Source organism: Tripterygium wilfordii, chromosome 10 (genome assembly GCF_013401445.1).
Source record: "Tripterygium wilfordii isolate XIE 37 chromosome 10, ASM1340144v1, whole genome shotgun sequence".
Lineage (NCBI taxonomy): Eukaryota > Viridiplantae > Streptophyta > Magnoliopsida > Celastrales > Celastraceae > Tripterygium > Tripterygium wilfordii.
The window spans coordinates 7,330,457-7,344,364 of record NC_052241.1 but is presented as its reverse complement, the minus strand read 5'-3'; the positions used below and the strand labels follow the sequence as shown (position 1 = coordinate 7,344,364).

Sequence of the window (13,908 nt, the reverse complement as noted above, 5' to 3'; positions counted from 1 at the left end):
AAATTTATCCATTTGTTTGTATTTGTTAATATTAATGTACATTAGCAACTCTTTCTAAGTCCGAGGTTATACCCTATTCATTGAGTATTCTTCTCCTTTATTATCTTCTATCTTCACAATGCTGACATTGTGTTCAAAAAACTAAAAACTAGAAACTGTCTTTTCTTGAATGAGTCTGAAGGTTCTCCATGAAGATCATAGAATTTAAATTGAGTTATGTTGAGAAATTCATTGACCCAGTTGTTAGATTGTTTGATTCCATTGATTATGTGTCTCCAAAGGTTTTCTCTCAAGGCATAATAACTTTAAAAAAAGTAACACGTGATCCTAGAGAGTCATAGTGTATATCGTGTTATTTGGATATGTTTTTTTTCTCCGAAATTTTTATGTTAGGTGTTCAAGAAAACTATATGCCTAAGATTAGTTATCACAATATTTTAAATATATTTAAATATATCCAAAAAAATAAAATGTTTGCTATCACAATTTTTTAAAATATATTTTGAAAAATTATGTTGGTTAATATTTTCTGTTATATCTTACTATCCACTATATCTTTAGTTTAAAAATATTTCAATGTTAATTTAGGAGAAAAATAATTAATAATATTCTAAAAATATTGCAAATTTAGGAGGGGAAAAAATTTATGAGTGTCTTATATTTTTATATATTGTATGATTATCATAATTTAAAATAATAAATTTATGATTTGTATAGTAATAAATTATATTTATATTATAATTTAATAGTGATAAAGGATAATCATTAAATTATTAAATTGTTGTTAGAAGACTACACAAATAGAAAATCAAATATGTTACGATTATGAAAAAACAATTACAACATAATAAAAATTAAAATACCTTCAAAATAATAAGAATTAAAAAAATCTAAAGAAAGCATTAAAGTTTGAGAGGGAAAAAAAGATGAAGTGTATATATATATATATGCTTTTGTTCATTAATTTGTTTCGACATTATAAATTTGGGTTTGGTTTTGCTTATTGATTTGTTTGGAAATGATAAAGTTGAACTTTTGTTTATTGATGTGTTTGGGCCCAACAACTAAAGATTCATTGCATTTGGATTTGGGTTTTTTATTCGTACATCCCTTCTCATTTAAAGCAGCTGGGTGTCGGGGCCACGCGTACGGTGCCTCTATGTACACGCTTGAACCGAAAAAATTTGGAATTCCATCCCAAACGCAAATCGAGAGGACGAAAACCCTAGCGGCGTGTGTGAAGTATTTCGTAATCCTATTGCTTTTCAGATCTGTTTATTGTCTCTTCTGCTCTTTCCCAACGTTTTTTTTTCTCAATTCTGTTGTTCTATCTGTGTGCGCTCACTTTGCTTTCTGCTTTGTCAGGTGCTTCAGCTCGTACAAAAACTCGCGTTGTGAATCAATCCTCTTCAGTTGAAACCGGGGTATTTGAAACTCTGTGAGTCTCCAATAATTATCTTCGTCCTGTCTTCTATAAGCTGTTGGTTTTTATTGCTTTTTTTTTTTTTTTGGTTTTCTTGCAAGACAGAGATTTTGTAGTTTCCAGAAACTGCTACAGATCCAGAATCCAATAGTCTACCTTATTGGATTGGGGTCCTCTTTTACGGTTATACCAATCCGATTCAATTTAGACCCTGTTTCTAGTTTTTATCGTATTATATTTTCCTTTTACCGTTGCTATTATCTTCAGTAAATATTTTTTTATGCTTCCATGAGTTTATTATTTGTCATTGCCATGGCGTTAAGGATGTGTTTAGCGGGAGGCTCTTTCTCTTTAGATACAATTGATTGGTTAGACTTGGTTGGTGCAAGTATTCTATGCAAAGCTTTAGAGCTGATTATATTTAAATTGAAATCGATTGTGCATCTCAAATTTTAAGGGAAGGTTTATGATCCTAATGACATGTTATTTTTTCTCTCAAATTAGAAGCAGAGACTTTTTTTTAATGAATAGTTAATGAAGATATCTGTATCTTTATAGTAACATAGGCAATATCATTGAGGATAAGTTTTGAATCATATCTGATATTACTTTCCTTGGAGCATGGGTGGGCACCTTGTATTCAGGAGAATAACTACAAATATGAAAAGAGAAACAAAGAGGTGGTAGAAGAGTAAAGGCTATCTTGAGTGATAACCAAGTTTAGTCCTGCCATTGTATTCATGTGCTAGAATGAAGGGATATATATGTTATTGCTTGTGCTTCGAAATTCCATATTGCTCTGTGGAATTATTGCAAATGAATTAATTGAGAAGATTTTGAACTCCTTGAGCTAGCTTCGTTTATGAATCTTTCTCTTGCACTTGAATTCCGAAAGATATTCCTCTATATTTTATGACCCAAGCGCTTCTTTTTCTCTCTAATAGTAAAGGAGGAATACAATGGAGCATGTCTTCCTTGTGAAAATATTGATAAAAAAAGAAGTGGAAAGGAGTTGACAGGTTTATTTAAGGTGTCGAAAGTTTCTTGATGATGAGTAAATTTTAGTTGTGTAACTCTGATCTGATCGACCCAAGTTCTATTTTAGGTGGCATTGAGATGGTTGGCATTTAAGGCAGTATTAAAGTTAGGATTTAGATTTTTTCTTTAAATGGACTTTTTGAAAATTTCTTTTTATGAATCATAGGTTAGAAATCCTTCATTATTTAAGATACTTCTTTAAGGGCTTGAAATTCTGTTTCGAAGGAACTCTTTCATTTAACTCTAGTCATTAACAACCCCTATTTCCATCTGGTCCCACTTAGGGATGGCAACGGATCGGGTACCCTTCCAATTAGTGAATACCAAAACCGTTTCCATTTAAGGTACCGAATACCAAAACCGTTCCAAAACCGTTTAAAAAAACCATTTAAATTTCCAAAACCGGAACCGTTCCATAACCATTTACCATCGGGTACCCGTTTACCATTTAACTTTTAACTTTTTAAATTTTTCTATAAATGTATAATTAAATTTCTTAAAAAATAATATGACTTACCATGTTATATTTTGAATATATAATTTGTAATTCAATTATATTACTTTATTTAATATGTTTGTTCATGTTAAAATTTAACATCCTAATAATATATCTTTATATATATATATGATTTATAACATTATTACTATAATTCACTTATTTTATTAAACGGTTCGGGTACCCTAAACCCGGCATCAAAAACCAAACCCGACCCTAAACCATAATGGGTTTGAAAATCAAAACCAATACCGTTTCCAAACCCTATGGGATCGGTTTTCGGGTTTTAAATGGACCAGGTATCCTTTGGATGGTTGCTGCTTGCGTTGCCCCTGGTTGTCTTCAATTTCGTGTTGATTATTTTGGATTGGTAGTCATTGATTGCCATCAGTTTCAGGTTTTTGGTGGTTTCACATGAATGTTTGGCTCAATACTTCCTTCTTTTAATGGATATTGAGAGTTAGTGAATGGCCATTTTTTCATGCCATAATTTAGTTTTAGGGTTTTGAGTGCTTTGATGGTTTATCTCTTTAGGTGGTTTTTGCCAACATTATGTGCTCTTCAATTTTGATTTCATCATTATTTGTTTGTACGGATTATTGTTTCTGTTAATTGCCATTATCTGAAGCATAAAGCTTTCTGAAAGAGTAGTCCGAAAGGGAACGGTTTTGTGCATTCTTAAACTACAGCTTTATGGTTTGGAAGGTACTGCCCTACTGGCATGTTGAGCTTGGAATTTACTCAAACACTAATTGGTTTTGGTTTTGTCAATCTTGGAGTACAGGTATCATCAAATGGAGGTTCATTTTGATTCTGAAGATCTCTATCAGGTCAAAAGAAGAAAAAAAGATCTCTATCAGGTAGAGGATGAGGTGCATGAGCAACGTGATCTACCAGTAACTTTACAATTTAAATGGTGCTGTATTGTTTCTTTTACCATCAGTTTTTCTTTTTCACAATCTTCAACTACAACTTTATGTTTTGAAGGTTACTGCCCTACTGGCATGTTGAGCTTGGGATTTACTTGACTACTAATTGTTTTTGGTTTTGTCAATCTTGGAGTACAGGTTTCAAACGGAGCTTCATTTTGATTTTGAAGCGCTCTCAATCAGGACAAGGATAAGATCATTGGTCATATAAGGCTTGAGCTACGTGATGCATCAGTATTTGTAGAAACTCGCGGGTGCCGTATTTCAAAGTTTGCTGATGAAGACAATGCATGGATGGTATGTGACATATTATTGACAATGCTTGGTCACTTTGGACCATACTTGCCACCTCCCTTTCAAGTGGAAGCAGATACTTCGTGGTATCTTTCCTTCGCAACGGAAGGTGCTCTTTTCAAACCATCCAGAGAAAAACTTTATAAATCCTGTACACTTTACGATGACGGACACGTCTTTTTCCCATCTATATCCTATAAAAGCATCTTAAGGTTAGTAATAATGCCGTACCTCAGATTAATTATTTTGCTTCCTTATACATCTTGGTAATTCTTATTTGTTTGTACTTGATATAGGGATATAATTGGATCTGTTTGGCTTTTGGGTGATACACAATTGCGTTGTCGCTTATCTCTGGAGAATATTTACATTGTGGAGTATGATGGCACTTGCATGCAGGATCGTGCTACTTTTGCCTAGTTTTTGAGATTTGACCTGCGAGGTCTATATTTCTAATACCTTTTGTTGGTTTTGATGCTCTTATTGATTGTTAATAGATTTTAACAATATGGTTGCAGAGCATTAAATTGATGACAAAGTTGAAGTGCGTGAAGAATTGAGGAAACTTTTTGAGGAGATCAATAGCAAATGCAATGTTGATGGTGGTTCAAAATTTGTGTTTGACCTTTTTTTGAAGAATTTCACTTTGGAGTAAGTAGTGTCTATAATTTATAATATTACATTGATACATTGACCAGGAGATTTGTTATACCATGGATAATATGTGGAGGGAGATTTAATTGATTACATTGAGAGTTTATTTTTTTATTTGATTTACAATTCTTTTTTGTCGAATTGAGTCTGATTAAGGTTGGTTTTTGTCGAATTGAGTCTGATTACGGTGGATTTAATCTTTGTTTCCTGTTTTGTTGCCTTTTCATTCATTTGTTGCAATCCTTTGATTTTGTCTTTTGTTTGCATATGGACTGTCTGCCGCTTTTAAGCTTTAATTTACCTTTCATTATTCTGTGGTTCTTGGAGCTTGGGCCATTTGTTTGCAACATTGTTATATGATTAGCTTGCTGGGTTAGTTCTTTGTGTTGTACGGCGGGTCTTTTTATGGTGGATTGGTTATGCATACTTAGTTTTCTTCTTCCTCTAGCTACTGATTGTTTTATTCGCTACTATTTTGTGTATTTTTTTTTTTTTTTCTTTTAGAAGTTTCTCAGCACTTGGAGACTCATTATAAATCAATGTTTGACTAATTTATCAAGTTCCCAAGATTAATTTCTATATGAATTTCTCTCTCTCTCTCTCTCTCTCTCTTTGATGTTTTGCATACATATATATTGATAGATTCCAGAAATAGAAACCAAATATTTAAACATTACTGGATATATTTCACTCAAGGACAATGTCTATTACAACTAAACAAGGGGAAAAACACAGCGAAATGGACATAAACCCTAGTCTTCAAGGGACTAGGACCTCCTAATCTCTTGCAGAGAAAACCACCAAAATCCAGACTGCTCCACACAGCTGCCTGCCAGCACCTAAAAACAACACCCAGCGACACAATTCAGAAACAAAGTAAAAGTTAAACCCAATAAGGCAACAAGAAGTGCCCCAATCATGCTTTGCCACGTGCCCCCTTTTTCATATACGTTTTTGTAAACCCAGTTCTATCATATATACATTCTCATTTACATGTACCTGAGATCAAGACAGTTTGATGGTAAAAGAAGAAAATGAATGATTTTGATATTCAGTTTGGTTCATATATCAAGCACTGTTTTTATGTTACATATTACAAATACTAAATACAATGAGGAGTGAAGATGTACATTGACTTAAATTATATAAATAATTTATGTAAATAAATTACTGTTTTTACATTACATGCAGATACATGTATATGCATATAAATTACATATGCATATACATGCATGTATATGCGCTGTTTTCACACACTGCTTTAATTAGGGAATTCTTGCAGATATTCTAGAGCCAATAATGGGAAAAGGACTTATAATTGCTGATCTTGACACATGGAAGCAAAGTAGAGGTTAAGCTACTTATGATGATGCAAACGACGTCGGGGGTATGCTTATTGTCATATGACAAAAATAGGTGCTTTTATGTGTATATTTCTAACTGTCATATGACATTTTTTTCCTTCTTTGTTTGTGCTAAGGTTTTAACTCTACCATGCCTTTTAATTTCAGTTTTTGTCATATTTCATTCATGTACTTCTATTACATTGAACCTCTATGGATGAAATTGGCAACGCACCGGGGGTATGCTTACTGCCTATTGCGGTTTTCTACGTATAAGAGGGACCAATTCCTCTAATTCCTTTGTGGTGATAAAAATCCAATGCATAATTTGCAGCCCTTAATTTTGCCTCACTTTTATTTACTAATTCTTCTCCTTTTATTTGTTGGAATAATTTAACTACTCTTTGATTCTTTGACCTTTTCTTATCATCTTGAACTTAAATTTGTTTGTCATCTTTTTCTTTCTCTTACTTCCTTTCTTTCAATTTGTTTGCTTTGTATATCAACTAGGCTACAGAATGAGGGGTGATTATATTCCTTCAGGAATCATCCTACAAACTAATGAAGGTACGTTTTTATCTATGTAATATACTAAATTGCGGTCTCTATTTGTACTCTCGCTTGTGGTGTTTGAGTTTATGTGTAAAATTATGAATCTTCAAACTTTTGACTTTGGTATGACACTTCCATAATGGCGCGTGTTTCAGTGAGTGCTTGTAGGTGAATGTGTTGGTTTTTGTGGTTTTCAAGATTTTATTATGATTTCCGGGAGCTATTGTGCTTCCAACTATTGATGTTTGAGTACAGCTGAGTTGGTGTGTGATCTTTTAGTGTTGTTCATTGTCCTTTGCTTCTTACAGTATGGTGTGACTACTTCTATTGCTTCCATCTTTGGAGGACCGAGAAGATTAGTTTGTTTTTTCCCTGTTCTTTGATGTTTACTTTCCTTGGAGAAGCATTGATGTGGTTGAGACTGTTCGACAAGTTTTTGGTATCTCTGTTTGTTGACCAAATACATGTGTATGCCATTCTTCAATCAGATTATAGCCTGCATGGCATTTGTGTGCGAAAACATTATGTTTAGTGTGATTTATTTTGCGATTTAAACTTCCATCAATTTCATACAGGTTTAATTTTTTGTGATTTCTTTTTTGGTTCGTTGGTTGTTGTATGTCTTCTGTTGTCAGGATCTATTTTTCTTCTATGTGTTTCCTGTGTCATCCTTTGGTATGATTGCTATTTAATTCCTTCTATTTTTTTGGGTTTCTGTGAATTTTACACATTGCCTTCCCTCTATTATTCTTACCATTATATTTGTCTTCTCTACTAATTTTGTTTCAAAGTTTTGATGACGCTGGTTTGGATTGTTTTTTATCTGTTCATTTATCAACTCGGTTAGACTATTTTTTAATCTGATGTTGGGACATTATTCTTTTTTTCAATAAGTTCTTAAATCTGTACATTGTGTTTACTACAAAGCTTTGTTGGTCAACCTGCTATGCCAAAAAGTTTCTGCATTGATACTGGTTGAATTACATGAGGTGAAGATTAAAGGACTTTGAGTATTGCTGCCATAGAGTGCAAGATTAAAGATTGCAGTTGGCGCTGCTAAAGGCCTCTCCTTCTTTCATGGAGCAGAGAATCCAGTGATATACCACGACTTCAAGACTTCCAATGACTTGCTGGATACTGTAAGTATATTCATCAACAACAAATAATCAATATTTTTTACTGGACTAATGAAGAGGCCTGTTGTTCTGTTTATAGGATTTCACAACAAAATTATCAGAGTTTGGACTAGCAAAGATGGGACCTGAGGGATCAAACACATGTCACAACAAGAGTGATGGACATATGGGTATGCAGCTTCAGAATATGTCTCAACAGGTATCAATTTAAGCTCAATTTGTCAAGTCATTCTGGTACATGTATATTGAGATTTAAGAGACGTGTAATACATGCTAAAAATGTCAGATATTTGGCATGGCCACGGCACTTGGCAGCAAAAAGTGATGTATACAGCTTTGGAGTGGTGCTGCTAGAGCTACTTACGCAGAGGAAATGCATGGATAAATCAAGACCAAAGAGTGAGTAGATGTTTCACTTGGTTTTCGTTTCCTTATATGTTTAAACTATGAATAAAAAAAACTTAACCCATATCTTTTAGGACCTTTGTAAATGACATTTATATCTTAGTGGTTTTCTTCTTTATACTTTATCTACTGCGTTGCCATTGTTGCTGTGATTGTTATTGACGAGTCTATAATTATTAGCCCTTCTTCCTTCTTCTTTTTTACCTGTATTAGATCGTCAAATTGATGGAGAAACTTTTCACGTTCTTGAAAGAATCAGATGTTACCTGGAGCTGAATCCAAAGCTCAAACCCCATGCCATCACTATCTTTGTGATGGTGAGTTGGGAGTCTTTTATGGTACTCTCACGAGTGGGCTTGGTTTTGCCAGCAGTTGTGGACAGAAAACGACGTCATTTAACATTGGTTGTTGGTAGCAACTGTTGTCCAAAATGACGTTAATCAATTATGTTCTTGAACTGAAGCTGTACTCACATATTAGTTAGATTAATCATAACTAATTCTGTCTGATATTTTTATAATTATTTGCCTCATGGGTTATTGGGGTAGGTTATGATGTGGTGTTGGGTTTCGGTTCTTCCTCCCTCTCTGTGTATGCCTCTTCATTTAATAAAAGGTAATTGTGTTTGCTTTAATTCTTTACATGCATTTTGGTTCGATTTCTTTTGCGAAAGATTGAATGGCTTTTTGGTAATTAATTTATTTGTTTAAGTATGCCCAGTATCTGTTAGGCAGAAGACATATTTGAGCCTTCTGGAATGGGGCTTACTTTTCTTGACCTTATTAGCTACTAATCGGGGCATTGTTTTGTCATTTAGTTTCGTTTTGTATGGCCGAGTTGTTTTTGGGTTACCCTTTAATTAACACTTTTGGAGTTAGGGAGCGGGTGCCATTGCAGACTTGGGGCTAACAAAGCTAGTCCCAAAGGCACATGACATGTTTCCTCGCCATGAGTATTTTCTACCATTAACTGTTCTTTTTCTAATTCACTCCAAGTAAAAACAACCTTTTCAGAGAAGCAGAGCACATAGATAACTTGAGTCGAGTGTGACGAAAAGGAACGAAGATGGAGAGGTTTAAATAGTGAAAGTGTAAAAAATAAAATTGAACTAAATCTTGCTATAATTTCTTATCTAACGCAACAAACTGCGAAACAGAATCCAGATTACTAATTATCTCACTACCCTACTCAGAGAAGAGTTTGTTTGATCAAACCTTCAAGCTACCCTTAGATTTGCTTCCACTGCCCATGCTTGATTTATCCTTTATAGGCTTCCTTTCTGTTACAACTTCAAAGACAGTAGGCTGATCATTGATCAGGCTAAATAGTATGCTTGATCTTGAATCATTTTGTGATTCTTGCTCTTTTTTTTCTGGATGATCGCATATGTGAGCTTATATTTGGACAATGCTCGAGTTTTTTTTGGTGTGTGAGCTTATATTTGGCCAGTCGTTGCTGCTTATTGAGTGCATTTACTATTTTTCCAACAGTTTCTCTTGCATCTGCTTTTCCTTCTCAGGTAATTCTCACACTTTCTTTAACATGAGCCATCTTAAACTTCATTGGTACTTCTGCTTACTTCTCTTTCTATACTGTACTTCATGTGTTGTTCTGTCTATCTTTGATCATGAATGCTAGAAGCAGTGGATTACATACAATTTTCAGAATGCTACCCCTTAGCATATTCTTGAACCTAAGTTACATTGGAACAAGATTTGGTTGCTACATGTACACTTAAAATACAGTCTTATTTATTTTTTAAACATATAGGTCATTGAAAGCAAGGAAAAGGATACCAACTCTTATGGTGATTACTTGACTGTAGATGCTATCTGTGTATCAGTATTGGTTGGTGTTCTTTCTACTTGTTGAAATCTTATTTATGAATGGTTTCAGATGTTAGGTATCAAAAAATTAGGCCGTTGTATGTATTATAAGAACAATTTTCGAGAAAGCAGACTTCATTGAGGTTAGATTTCTTTTCCACCCTATTTTTTTGATACCTTTACAATATCATTGTACATATTTGCATGGTCAATTTTCGTACATCTTTTTTTATATTCTTCATTATATATGCTCCATTATTGTACATACTTGCATGCTCCATATTTTGATGGGGTACAGATATGTTGTCCATTATATTTGATGGATAAACTCCGACTTTTATCTCTTTTTTTTTTTTTTTTTTTGGCAGTCATCCATTGGACATGTATGACAACGTTATCTTTTGGAAAAAGTATCAGCGCATGAATTTCATTGATTGCATACTTGAACTCTCTTGGTTGGGAGATATTGTGATCTATGGCAATGAGACTAAAGATGCTTTTGAGGAGGATTGGGAGTCTAAATTGAGGAGTCATCCTGATATTCCATCATTTCTCGAGCTGAATAGGCATATTACTAAACCAAGCAGCTTTGATGATACAAAAGGGGTGCCGGATACCAGTATGAAGAAATGTATTGAGACCATTAGGGACTTGTACTTTAATTTTGAACGTATGAAACAACTATCGGAGGTGATTGCTTTTTCTTAGTCCCACCTGGCACCTGGTGTTGTCAATTTTATCACCTTTAAGCACATTATTCCCTTTCTTTTACTTTATATTGTTCTTTCGCTTGCTTAAAAGTGATTTTCTGTCACAGAATATGGGGGTCAAACCCAAACTTCAAGACGCTGAGCATTTGCAAAGAAGTGGCCTTTGAATATGTCTTTTCGACCATGGATATCACCGAGCCTCTTTTTTTTCCTCAAGGACTCACCGCTTCTTGTTTGAGCATGTACACGGTCCCAGATTTTTAATGTCAAAGCATTTATCCTCTGTTTACTGCGAAGCATTTTAGCCCGTTATATATGCATATGAATATTGAGAGTGTGTATGTAGTCTGTTGACTTTCTGTATCTTGAGGTTGCTTAGTTGATGAGCAGTTCACATGCGCTTGCTAGTTACTTATGGTCTTTTCTTAAGACAAGTTATTAATGTTCTTTTCTTAAGACTAGTTATTTGTGTTCATATACATTGATTTATAATCTTTTTCTTGGTCTCAGTAGCCATGCTGTGTACTCTGTGCACGGTAAATGAATAATCTGACACTATGTCACTTGTTTTTTTGGAAGATTGATTGTTGACATAATTTGTGTTTCTGGGGTTGAGCAGCGAAAAACCTAACGGTATTTCGCCATCTTAGATATCTCGAACTTTGTTGCTTCAATTATGTTTTTGGTTTCTTGTACTCATTCTTGACATTTGGTGTCAAATTCTGTTCGTGTTAATCTAATAGTGTTTCAGTAAACCGAGCCCGAATATTATGTTATTGGGTACATTCAACCAATTAGACTGTAAAAACTTTCTGCAGCTGCTAGTGGATGGGCATTAGAATAAGTTATTGATATAAAGTCATTAATGTTAAAACATTTATCCTCTGTTTACTGTGGACCATGACGACAATAGCAAGCCTTGATTACGTGTTTCTCTATCACCGCCCATTATGGGCACAAGCCTATCAATCTCATGTCCGTACCAATGTGTTAAACATTCAATTTACTTGGCTCATAAAATAACAAATAAGACAAGCATGTATTGAGCCACTCTAAGGCCTTTGGAAATTTGTCTCCAACGCTGAATTTGCTCTAATCTTACAACCAACTCGCCACTGCTGCATCACAATGTTTACATTCTCCAATGCTGAAATCCATCCTTCATTTAAGACATCCTGTTCTTGTACGTGAGAGATCGCAAGATGGAAATCATGTACAAAATAACAATTACTATGACATTAATGGAACATAAACAGGATTGAATAAAACTACTAACCAATACATCCTTAGTGTCAATCTCCATCTCCTGAATAAATCTGGGGAGAAACGGAAAAAAAAAAAAGTTAACAATAAATGATGAAAATAGCTGATCCAACAAAACATATATAAGTTGTTAAAGCTAGCCAAGGGAAGCAAATTTCGACATCTGGAGAGTCGAGATTCAAGGAAAACAATAATAGGATTCAAGAGTACATTGTAGAAAAGTCACCCATTAGGATGGTTGGAGTTTAAGGTCGGATCAATCAAGGCTAGAGATTCAAATGTCTTCTATACTTGGAAATTCTCAAATAATACAAATTCAAGTTTACACAAAGGAAATCAAAATTTTAATATTTCAGGCATCATAGAAATATAAACTATTTGAACATCGATCAACCCCAGAGATCAGTGTAATGATATCTTTAAATCATAGAGAATAATCTCTCTATTTCTTAATATGCTTCTCGGGCCGACACGACCTTCTTCATCTACCAAGTCATTTTGACATTAATCAACAAAAGACCATTTACAAAGCAAATACATAGGGAAAGAATATACCAGTCCAAGTTTTAGACCTCCTCTCTTGATTTCCTCGTCTGACCGAAAAGATGCTGCTAAAGTCCGTCTCTCTCTAGAGATAACAGCCTAAACGCATGAGTTCTGAAATGGGCTTGGGTTTGATACAGTCCATTCATTAATTTTTTTCCTTGGGGAAGGGAAAAGTTAACAATGGACCGGCCTAGTTCACATCCTTCTAATTCAGGCCCAATAGAATGCACTTGTTGGTTTATAACTTATACCGCGTGAGTATGAATAATGAATGTCACTCTCACAGATAAAGCAAACCAGTGGTGAAAAAATTCAGAAGCAAATAATCCATTCATTAATTTTTCTTTCTGAGCTCAGTCCATTCTTGAAAACTAAAAGGGAAAAGTGAACAATGGACTGGCCCAGTTCACATCCTTCTAATTCAAGTCCAATATACCATAGTCAACCAGGCTAGTCAAACCAACCTAAAAATCAAGAGTCTTGCCTCCAAGTGCGTCCGCCACTCAGTAAACGGTTTTTTTGGTGTTACATTGGTTGAATTGTCCTTTTCTATATAAAAGGTGACAAAGCCCAACTATTGTGAGCTTATTCAATTTATTTTTTGCCCAGCCTTTGGTTAGTGATCAACCCATATCTCTATGATATGGAAGTGTGTATTAGGGGCTTTTCTTTGTATGATGAAAACAGAGGGAAGTGCTGTCAAAAACTGCGAGAGTTTGCTATAGACACGAAAATGTTTAAACGACGACCGTGAACAAAAAAGTAATCCGATCAGTTTGAAAATTTGACATTGTGCGATTGGAGTTTGGAGTTGTTGATAACTGCCAAAATTTGCAGGAATGTCACTACTAAGGTTTGTGAGATTTTTCTCAACTTTCCTCTTTGATTTGTTGTTGATTACCAATGATAAAGTTCTTGATGATGTGTGTTTGCCTCTAGTAATATCTGGAGAAAACTCATTTTCCCCATATATTTTGATTATAGTAGAAGTTTTGGATGGACTATGGTCCTTGTTTTTCCCTTCTCACACAAGGAAGTTTTCCACATTAAAATCATATCCTTCTAAATGAGGCTCAATAACAATTATTGTGGTTGGTTGGTTTTGTGCGATGGCTGTGTTCGTGACACACCATCATGAGACGTAATCAGTGTCTGGGATTTATTCCCCTTTATCTGTTACCCATATGATTATACGGGGATTTGATTGCTGTGGCCTCCGAGGGGGAATCCGGACTGTCGTGTGCCGATGATTGGATGTAGATGATTTGTGGCACTATACGTATTGGGAGGAGA

The 13,908-nt window shown here is 34.5% G+C and overlaps 1 protein-coding gene across 9 annotated transcripts; it reads left to right on the top strand.

The window, feature by feature from the left end:
* The first annotated feature begins 1,085 nt into the window (after nucleotides 1-1,085).
* On the top strand, nucleotides 1,086-11,308 carry LOC120008130. Of its 9 annotated transcripts, XR_005470300.1 has the most exons (14): nucleotides 1,086-1,242; nucleotides 1,366-1,438; nucleotides 3,742-3,873; nucleotides 4,025-4,392; nucleotides 4,477-4,622; nucleotides 4,699-4,831; nucleotides 6,117-6,221; nucleotides 6,688-6,744; nucleotides 7,657-7,868; nucleotides 7,945-8,064; nucleotides 8,152-8,264; nucleotides 8,819-10,239; nucleotides 10,465-10,786; nucleotides 10,914-11,306. XR_005470300.1 is itself a non-coding variant. In XM_038858659.1 (3 exons), exons 2-3 carry the CDS (start codon nucleotides 10,478-10,480, stop codon nucleotides 10,971-10,973), a joined length of 369 nt encoding a protein of 122 aa, XP_038714587.1. In that variant the 5' UTR covers nucleotides 9,558-10,239; nucleotides 10,465-10,477; the 3' UTR covers nucleotides 10,974-11,223. The 9 variants fall into 9 exon arrangements, 1 of the variants encoding a protein (XP_038714587.1); XR_005470304.1 differs by having other exon boundaries at nucleotides 4,477-4,831; nucleotides 7,763-7,868; nucleotides 10,914-11,308; XR_005470305.1 differs by having other exon boundaries at nucleotides 4,477-4,831; nucleotides 7,725-7,868; nucleotides 10,914-11,308.
* The last annotated feature ends 2,600 nt before the right edge of the window (nucleotides 11,309-13,908 follow it).

Bases quoted from the DNA above. Each gene is read 5' to 3' on its own strand.
- LOC120008130 (XM_038858659.1), top strand. From the start codon at position 10,478: ATGTATGACAACGTTATCTTTTGGAAAAAGTATCAGCGCATGAATTTC. The intron at 10,787-10,913 runs GTGATTGCTTTT...TTTCTGTCACAG, and splicing joins GTATGAAACAACTATCGGAG to AATATGGGGGTCAAACCCAA.